Source organism: Cicer arietinum, chromosome 4 (assembly GCF_000331145.2).
Source record: "Cicer arietinum cultivar CDC Frontier isolate Library 1 chromosome 4, Cicar.CDCFrontier_v2.0, whole genome shotgun sequence".
NCBI lineage: Eukaryota > Viridiplantae > Streptophyta > Magnoliopsida > Fabales > Fabaceae > Cicer > Cicer arietinum.
The window spans coordinates 4,197,886-4,208,279 of NC_021163.2; the positions used below are offsets into that span (position 1 = coordinate 4,197,886).

Genomic DNA, 10,394 nt, shown 5'->3' on the forward strand with positions numbered 1-10,394 from the left:
ATATATATATATGAATAATTAATGAAAAGAAATGAATTACTATATATTAATTTCTCATCATCATCTTTCTAAAAGAATTATATAATTAACCAAAATAATTAAACTCAAGTGATTAACAATTTTTAGTAGAAAAATAATATTGTTTAGGCAAATAACAAATATATATATATATATACAAAAACTTTTTTATTTGTATTTAAACTCATTTATACTGAATAAATTAAATGTTTTAAAAAGTCAACCTTTGTTAATTCGATCCTCATGATTTAAATATATACTCATTTACAAATAAATTATGAAATATAAGTACATAAAAATATACTATTTTACACATTTTATTTTATTGACCGAAAATGAAGTGAACAACAAATTAACTTATGTTGACTTCATATAAAATTAATGAGTTGACTGATATGAATTTTAACAAATATATAAATAAAAAAATGTGTTACTTCTTATTAACATTATTTTATTATGAAAACATTGACCTTTTGTACAAATCCTAACCTTAATTAGGTAAATGAAAACTACCTTCCTTCAACAACATGGTATTACCTATTAGTCAAATATATAGACCAAAGTTACATGCTAAAACTATAACAGACGATTTTTTACGCTCTATACAATATGTTTAATAAAAAAAAGAAAACTGTACAATATATCATCATTTATTTATGGTATATATGGGATAGTGGGGATGATGTATATAGAAGCAAAAAGTAAATATTGAAAATGATGAACTATACACGTTTTTTTTATAACTTTTTTTATAATATAAATATTTATTAATTGCCTTACATTTATAAATTTAATTAATTTCATTTAATTATAATTAATTATAATAATATAATATTTACTCAGATTTTTCTACCTACCATCCCTATGGCTGTACTACAGTTGTTAAATTTGTGGTGTTTTCAACCCTTTTTCCTTGCCTATTTAAACCCTTTTTCTTCCCTTCCATTTTCATTTTATTTTTTATCAAAGCAAAAGCTATTACATTGGTTTTAGCCTCTCACTCCTATAGTGGAGAAGCTGAACCCATAACCATGATGAAAAACAAGAACAACAAGAATGAAATCAAAATACTGAATTTTGATGCTGGTTCTTCTGCAAAAGTGAACACCAAGAAGAAATGGTATCCCATCGATTTAAATGTAGAGGCTCCTCCTTCTCCTGATTATTCTCAGGTATATGCATTTGTAAAATATATCATAAAAAATTCATATACAATTGAGTTTTTTAGGACGAAAATATTTTTTACACCGTAAATTAATTATACTGGTTGGATCATGATCAAAATTTGATTTTAATCACATCTAAATTAAAAATCTTACAAAATATATATATTTTTTTTAATTAATCAACAATGACATAGTGTAAATATATATTTTTTACACTGGATTCTATCGTAATGGTTGCATCATAAAAATTATTTGATTTTAATCATGTTCAATTTATAAATCGTACAGATGATGATTTTTGATTAATCGACAATACAAAAAAAAAAATCAATTATCAATTGTTTTTACACCGTAGTTTGTGTAAAGTTTTTAAAAAATATTTTCACCCATTCTATATATAAAAGAAATATCATGTGTTTTGTGTGATTTTTTCTTCCAGTTTTACCCTTTATTAAGTTATTTTATTTATAGTTTAATCATTATATATTCAAAATTAAATAACTTACTATTTTAAAATATCTTTACCTATATAAAAAAGAATACAAAATTTTAAGTCAACATTTTTTTGTATACCCCTTGTTTAAACTATTTCAGTTACAATTTTATCATTCATTTTCAATCAAACAAGTAATATTTTAAAATAATTTTATAAAATATCATAACTTTATATTATTATTTTTTTATATAAAATTTGACAAAGAAAACTTTCATATTCAAACTCGATTGTTGACACAATTTTTGTATATTCATTTTAATTGATAAATTAATAAATAAGAAGGTAATCCAAATCAGATCTTCTTATTGAACTTTTAAAAACTAACTTTAATTGAAAAAATCTATTCAATTCAGATAATCCAAATTAGATAATCTTATTGAACTTTTTTAAACTTATTTTAATCGAAAAACTTCTTAAATGAAGATGATCCAATATCTACCAAAAAAATGAGATTATGAAAAAAAATCTACCAAAAAATGAAGATGATCCAAATTGTACATTTTTTAATAAATGCCATTTTTTCATGTTATTTACTTTAATCAATACATCCTCATCCGATTATACGTCCATTGTTGTAAACTATTCCAAACTCGCTTAACTGTGTGTTTAATACAAAGCGGTATTTGTAATAAAAATTTGAAGGAAAACCATGTTCTAATTAATGGGTGCATCTTTACACTATTCATCAATAAACTTTATTTATTAACATGAATCTAACTTGGATTAATTTTATTTTTATCATTATGTTACGAAAGCTTTTAATAATTACTCTCTAGAGACAAATGAATCAATAAAAATTTATGTATTTAATCCAAAATATAGTATAAATACATCAACTTTTGTTAATTAATTTATATCTGATTAAATTGAAACAATTAGGATTGTGGTGATGGTGGCGACGTGGCAATGGGAGGAGTTGGTGATGTTGAAGTTGAAGAAGGTGTGAATGTGGTTAACTCTGAAATTCTGAAGGCTAAGAAAGGTAAGATGCCGATGATTTGTTCGGAAGTTGGAGATGCAGCTGTTGTGGTTGAAGGAGTGAATGATGAAATGATGCTTCGCCGCCAGGATGATGTTGCTAATGGATCTCGTCTTCAAAGGTTTTATATATATATTAATTTAAAAAGTGATAATGATTGAATATTTGCTTAATGAATGAATGAATGAATTGACAATGGTGCAGGAAGAGGAAGAGAGATTTTTCTGAATACTATATCCCACCTGGTAGCAGGTTGTGCCGTGGACCAAAAGCAGTGATAAGAGTTGAAAGCAGTTATGATTACGTGGAAGATGGTTATCGGTGGCGTAAGTATGGAAAGAAGGCAATCAAAGGAAGTCCAAACCCTAGGGGATATTTCAGGTGCGCTACACAAGGATGCAATGTGAGAAAACAAGTGGAAAGGGACATTCGCAATCCAAGATTTGTTATCTCTACCTATGAAGGAAAACACAAGCATCCCGTTCCCACCTCTAAATTCAAATTCACCAACTCAACCATTGCTGCTCTTTCAATTCCAATCAAGACTACTTCAACTGCCACTAACAATATCCCAATATTCCCACCCCAACAACCATCGCCAATGCCATTTTCTCTTCATCATCGCTATTCCAATTCACATGCCACCCCCATCACTAATAACTATCTTTGGCGCCCCAATTATTATAATTTCTTCAATCATGCTAATAATACCACCAGGCCCCATACTTCTGGACTCAATTTCCATCATCCTTATGCTCTTGCTGCTCCTGCTGCTCCTACTGCTCCTACTCATCATCGACCTATTATTGGTGGATCGGTTAATCGTGGATTTCCACCGCTTGATCGTGCTCCAGATTTTCTCCAGCTGGGTGGCTACGGTGTCAAGGCTGCACCCGCTGCTCAACTTCCTCTCAATTAATCATATACATATTTTCTCCTTTCTAAAATATAAGATTAAGTTCCATAGCAAAAATTGATGTATTTAGACTATATTTTAAACTAAATGCATTGATCTTTTGTTAATTAAACTTTTTCTTATATTTAAGATCGGATGGAGTAGAGGATACAAAATTAAGTTATCCTTTTATTTACCTGCTTTAATTACACAGCAATGGAAACAATTCCATTGGTTTTAAGTTTGTTTTTATTTCAATTAAGGTACTTTGAACTGTATCAATACTTTCAATTATATATATTGGTGATTTTATTTTGATTTAATTTTCGACCGGAAAATTAATAATATAGGTAATGTTATTCCCGCGATTTAATTAGTTTGATATCGATGGTATATATTCAAGTTTGGGAGTGGGGATTCGTTTGTCTTGTGTACGGAAAGAGGAGATGTGGAAAAGATTGCTAGAACTTAGAACTGCGAAATTTGACACATGTTTCCCTTTTGAAAGATGTGTGGAGCTGAGAAGTAAACGTGAGATATATGTTTTAGGGAAAATCTATTTATTGTTTGTTCATTATCCGCATAAATTAATCCGTGGTCACCCATCCCATCCACTTACTTTAGGGTTCACAATGAGTATTTAGGGATAATACTCTTCCACTATTTTGCCTTTCCATAAAAATGTAGGTATCTGTTTAACAATATTTAACAGATTTTCAAGTACATGTGAATATTAGTGGTTATTTATGAATATCATCTTTAAAATAAAAATAAATTATTTATGTATAAAAATTATTTTTTATTGCAATTATATATGTTGAATTTTTTCTCTATTTTGTCAATACAAAAACATTAATACATAAATAAAATATATAACAAAATTCTATCATAAAAAATAATAATACATTAAAACATAAACAAAAAACATTACCATATATAAATTTTATTAATTTACTATACATTCGTATCTATTAACTAACGACTAATCAAAGTATCCGTTAATTTTATCTATGGATACTTTGTTAAGCTGTTCGCCTCGTGTCTGTCTTAGATTTTTTTCTACAAATATATGTGGGTATAGATTTTTTTAGTCATCCCTAATCCACCTCATTAATAACTTAAGAGAGAAAAAATAGAAAAAATGATATGATAAATATAATATGTTGGTGATGTGATAAGAAGAAAAATAAAAATAAAATAAAATTTTGAATTAGATAGGAAAATTAAATGTGTACTCAATTATTAGTTAGTATTCTTGAGGAGGATTGTTTGGGTTTGGGTTGCCTTTGAAGGAGCTATATGCACGGTAATATCTTTTTCTTGACAAATACTATTGCATAGACTTCCAACTCGTGTCAAATCTATTTAAGCTTAGAGTTATTAAAGATGTAAATCATTCCAATTAATGTGTACTAATGTGTTAACTCATAAGTCGCCCAGTGCAGATTATAATGTTGACAATTACTGTATATTAATCAATGTATCAATATACATATAATTAAAAAGAAAAACATAAATTTAAACACAAAAATTAGGTTAGATAAATAAATATTATCATTAAGAATGTTTATATAGAAATTTTAAACATATAATTGTTCAAGTGGTTAGGAGCGATACTCCCTATGCCGGAATATTTATTCTTTTTATTTCATATATAACTTTACTTTGGATGCAACCACATTTTCTATTGTCGTGTGGTATAACTCGTTATAGTACCCTTGTACTCTTTCTTTTAATATAATAATACTTCACTTTTACTTAGATTCGATGATATGAGTTGGTTTCAGGGGTTGAGATTAATTTCTACAACAACAATATCCTAAGAATTAATGTATATCCTCCATTTATGAATACGGAGATTGTTCATTCATTTGAAGGTCGGAACCATCCATTTTAAGTATCTTAGTCTTTTGTTGGGTGAAAGTTCGAGGAGATTGTCTACGTGATAGCCAATAAGAAAAGATTTATATAAAACGATTTAATGAATATGCTGTTTATGCTCTATATGTCACTATTATAAACAAAATAATATATTAAATTTTAGCTATTATTATAATTAAAAATTAATTATTTTTGAATTAATTAACGTTATTATTTATAATTTACCATTTATTTAATTCAATTTTTAAAATTAGACAATTTAATAAATTTAATTCAATTTTACATCAAATTTAAAAAATTAATTATACTTTAATTGAATTTTTAAATAATCGTAAAAAGTAATTTTTTTACATATAATAGCAATAATATTTTGTTGTCTCTCTCCAAATTCATCCCTCAATTTGAAATGTTTTGCATAATTTCTTATTTGTTTGGTTTTGACGCATCATGCTCAAAACTCTTTTATTTAATATATTGATTGATTGTTTTTTTTTTAAATTGAATAGGTTAACGATCTCATAAATTATCACACATAATAATATTTGATTTACATGTAATTTTATTTTAACAAGCCAAAAAATGGTTTAAGGACTATTGCTTCACCAAAACAACTTTGAATTTTGCATAGTGCGGTGGAGGACTCTCCAAGTCTAAATATACTTTCATGGAGTTCAAATGGGCAAATGAGCTTCTATTTTCATGGTCATGCATGGGTTAGAATTTGTGGAGTTGGAGAAATAAATTTGTCTTTAATAAGACTTTTAATGATCAATGAATTTTATCTTTGTGATTATTAAGATGACAACTGATTGTCAAATGTAATCTATATGACTGGGGTGTCTGTCAAAGTAACATTATACGGATGGAGGTTTAAACTTAATTGTGATGGAATTCACTAATCAACAAAAACCATAGCAATCATGTGGATATTTTCATAATGCATGCTCTTCATGTGGAGATGTGGGGAATGTATTTGGGCGCAATCATGTGCAAATACAATGGATTTCTCATCTTGAGATAGATAGTGACGCGAAACCTCTTGTTGATATAGTAACAATAGAGATTAATAATGACGGATTTTTCACATTCAAATATTGACTTGAAACGTCTTGTTTATATGGTAACATGAAATATTAGTAATAATGGACATGTTCCAACTTTAATTTGCCCCATTCGTGACTTTTTAAGATTGGACTAATATATTCATATTAACCCACACTTAGCACGAAGTAAACATGAGTGATGATTGGATAGCCAATCACAATATTTTATAGTTTTTTTTTGTACTTTTCATGATTTGAAATCTTCCAACTAATTTTTTTTTATGATAGTTCCGAAACTTGCATGCAAAAGAATGTTTATGTAATTTAGAGGTTTCTTTTCTCTTAAATAAAATATGATAAAACTTTGGTTGGACACAATTTTACAATAAAAAGACTTGGTGCAATAATAATAATAATAAATTAAATAAAAAAAATAAAAAAAGAAAGAAAAGAAGAGAGGGAGATACATACGTGTGGAAGAGAAGAGAGGTAAAAGGGTGTGATGAGGATGGTTTGTTTGTGGAGAGGAGAAGAGGAGAACAAGTTTTGTTAATTGTGTGTGTGAATGTGATGATGTTACTAATCACAAATTAATTCATAATGAGAATTGGAATAAGAAGAATGAATATGATGCAGTAGAATTGAATTGAATAGAATGGAGAATGTTAACATGAATAATCGTCTCTCATGGAATTCCACCCCACAATTCCCATCTCCCAACCTTCCTTCACTCCCGAAGGTCATCATCCTCCATCTCAATTCATATCAAATTAATTCTACTAAACTTTTATTCAAAATTTATCCACTCATTTCTTTCAGGTTCACTGTGGATGATGAAATTGAGGTCAACTCAAACATTCATGGATTCTCAATTTTATCCACACCGTCCAGGGGAGCCAGATTGTTCATATTACATCCGAACAGGACTCTGTAGATTCGGTGCCACCTGTCGATTTAACCATCCTCCTAACGCTAACTTGGTACTACTACTTTGCCATGCATTTCTACAAATTATATATTGTTCAATGTTCTCCTTCTGCTGCTTAATTTGTGTCAAATCATATAATATATATCACAATTATTGTGTGATGGAGAGACTGCTTCATTTGATATGATACCAGAAATATAATTCGAATTTTGGCTAGAACAATTTTTTGTCAGACTTTATTCACTTTCTGGCTGAACATTGAATTTCTAGCACCCATTCCCCACGGAACCGGGGGGTTAAAACAAAACAAAAAATCTAATATGTGAAGGTTATAAAATTATATATACCTGATAAGTTTTTATTGTGAATACTATCAGGCTATTGTCACTGCACGGATGATTGGCGAGTTCCCAGAAAGAATAGGGCAACCAGAATGTCAGGCATGTATATATCAGCTTCCAAATGCATGCATAACATGCACATGGCTTAATCAATAATGAGCCTGCATGCATTAATTTGTTATTAAGCTGTATCTTGACACATATATAATATAATATCTATACTTTGTTCTTTATTTTAAACATTGACCTTAACAAAAACATATATCTTTTTTTCTGCTTTGCAGTTCTATCTGAAGACAGGAACTTGCAAATTTGGTGCCACATGCAAATTTCATCATCCTAGAGACCAAGCTGGGATTTCTGGAAGAGTTGCATTAAATATTTTAGGCTATCCACTCCGTCCTGTTAGTTTTTAACACTCCCCTCAGTTATTTATATGTATGGATTTTTCTACTGTTAAATTTGTGGGCCATTGATGGATCTTTGTTCATTTGGTAACAACTGACCGGTCTGATCCATTTTTAGACCTGAAATCAATTCAGATATTGCTCTATGTCTTCTATATTTTGACACTTATTTATAGATATATATATATATATATCTTTCAGGGATTGTTGTCTTTTAATTAAACTTACTAAATAAACATATTTTTAATTATCTGCTTCTGCAGACTGAAGCTGAATGCAGCTATTATTTGAGAACAGGAGAATGCAAATTTGGGAACACATGCAAATTCCACCATCCTCAACCAAGTAATAATATGACGATTCCATTAAAGGGTTCTCCTATTTACCTTTCTACTGTCCATTCTCCAACCCCACAAGTCCGAGGATTTGCAAATTGGCCGAGAGCATCATACGGTCCTTCAAGTTATACACCTTTAGTTATGCCTCAAGGAGTGATTTCCGTGCCTGGATGGAGTGCGTACAGTGTAAGCTAAACTATGCCTCAGCAGTGATGAATACTTTAACTAACTTTAGTAATCCTGAAACATAGCATGCTATCATACCATAAAGCACTTTCACAGACACTAGACACGATACTGACACATAAACATGTGTAATAATTTAAGAAAAGAAAAGTGATTGAATGTAAATACATGTGCGATGTTGTGTTGGTGTCAAACACAGGACACACATTCAATCTAAAATATCGGTGCTACAAAGATGGCATGTACTGCTAGAACCCGTCCTGCAATATGTTACATCCTAACTAATGGAACAGTAGCATATATATTTTGCAGGGCCAAATGGGATCAGTGATCTCTACTCCTCCAGGCAGTCCATTGCAGAGGGAAAACATATTTCCTGACAGACCCGGTCAGCCCGAATGCCAATTCTACATGAAGACTGGAGATTGTAAGTTCGGCGCAGTTTGTCGATTCCACCACCCACATCAGAGACTAATTCCTGTTCCTCCTGACTGTCTCTTGAGTTCCTTAGGCCTTCCTTTACGTCATGTGAGTTGAATTATATATCATACCTTTCATTGACAAAATAAGCGACAATGTTTATTGAAATAGGTGTGAATTCTATTGTGGTGAATAATATATAAAATAGTTATTTGCTTAATGTTTTGATTGAATTATTAGAAGCTGATAGAGGCAGTATCCTACACTACAGGGAGAGCCTTTGTGTGTCTTCTATTCGCGCTATGGAATATGCAAATTTGGACCAAGTTGCAAGTTTGATCACCCAATGGGAATTTTCAGCTATAATTTATCTGCATCTCCTTTGGCGGATTCCACTGGCAGGCATCTGTTAGGATCTTCATCGGCAACTGCTGCATTAAATTTATCATCCCAAGGACTTGTTGAGTCAAGCTCAGCAAAGCCTAGGAGGCTTTCAATATCAGAGACAAGACATATTCCTTCTGGTGATGATGATGATGATAATGACAACATTGATGAAGATGGATGATGTCTCTTGGAAATGGTTCTTTTGGCCGTCTTTTACAAAAAAAATTTATAGGAAAAATGAATAATCTGTAAATTAATTTTTCTAATGCTGGAGGTCATGTCAGGTTAATTCTGTCATCAAAGCCTTTACTTTCTCAATACAGTTTGGTTGATGGTTTTGTACTGTATAGAGTCGTTTTTCAGCGGCAGTATCATCAATACCTTTGTACTTTTCATGCTCTTTGTACCTTCCTACCAGAAATTTGGCAGAAATTGAATGGTGTCAATGATTTAGTATATCTGTATAATAAATAACAACTGCTGCAATGTAATTTCATTCTTGTGCCTTCTATTTTCTTTTGATCCATTTATGTTGTCTATGGTGATTGTCCTTGATAGAGTTTGTTTTGCAGAAGTTGAGGGGTAGATTTGGAGGCCTTAAAGCAGAATATTTTTTAAATACTTCTTCCCAGATGTCAAGAGGGGCACTTTTATTCATGTAGAAACTTCTCTGGAATTCAGCCATTCAGGACACAAATTTCATGGTCCAATTAAAGGTGCGCCTTTTCTGCTTGTAATTTGATTTAAAGTTCACATGTAACAAATTTTAGTTTGGAATTTTAACTTTTAATGGAGGCTTTAAGAAGTAGCATTTCTGTCCCTGTAGATAACATGTATTGTATTGCTCATTTTATTCACTAAGATAAGATACACTGCAGATATGATTCATATACTATTATGTTCTAACAA

General features: G+C 30.1%; 2 protein-coding genes across 5 annotated transcripts; both read left to right on the plus strand.

Annotated features, from left to right (window-relative positions):
* Positions 1–999: 999 nt before the first annotated feature.
* On the plus strand, positions 1,000–3,826 carry LOC105851868 (uncharacterized). The gene is made up of 3 exons (XM_012714449.3): positions 1,000–1,190; positions 2,560–2,780; positions 2,864–3,826. The coding sequence occupies exons 1-3, from the start codon at positions 1,050–1,052 to the stop codon at positions 3,576–3,578; spliced, it is 1,077 nt and encodes a 358-aa protein (XP_012569903.1). The 5' UTR covers positions 1,000–1,049; the 3' UTR covers positions 3,579–3,826.
* Positions 3,827–6,912: 3,086 nt separating this feature from the next.
* LOC101500835 (zinc finger CCCH domain-containing protein ZFN-like) lies at positions 6,913–10,394 on the plus strand. 4 transcript variants are annotated; one of them, XR_001143631.3, is made up of 8 exons: positions 6,916–7,217; positions 7,298–7,458; positions 7,784–7,846; positions 8,032–8,151; positions 8,418–8,678; positions 8,991–9,206; positions 9,370–9,972; positions 10,058–10,394. XR_001143631.3 is itself a non-coding variant. In XM_073366855.1 (7 exons), the coding sequence occupies exons 1-7, from the start codon at positions 7,166–7,168 to the stop codon at positions 10,145–10,147; spliced, it is 963 nt and encodes a 320-aa protein (XP_073222956.1). In that variant the 5' UTR covers positions 6,913–7,165; the 3' UTR covers positions 10,148–10,394. The 4 variants fall into 4 exon arrangements, 3 of the variants coding, with proteins under 3 accessions (XP_073222956.1, XP_073222955.1, XP_004495537.1); XM_073366855.1 differs by lacking the exon at positions 9,370–9,972 and having other exon boundaries at positions 6,913–7,217; XM_073366854.1 differs by lacking the exon at positions 10,058–10,394 and having other exon boundaries at positions 6,913–7,217; positions 9,339–9,540.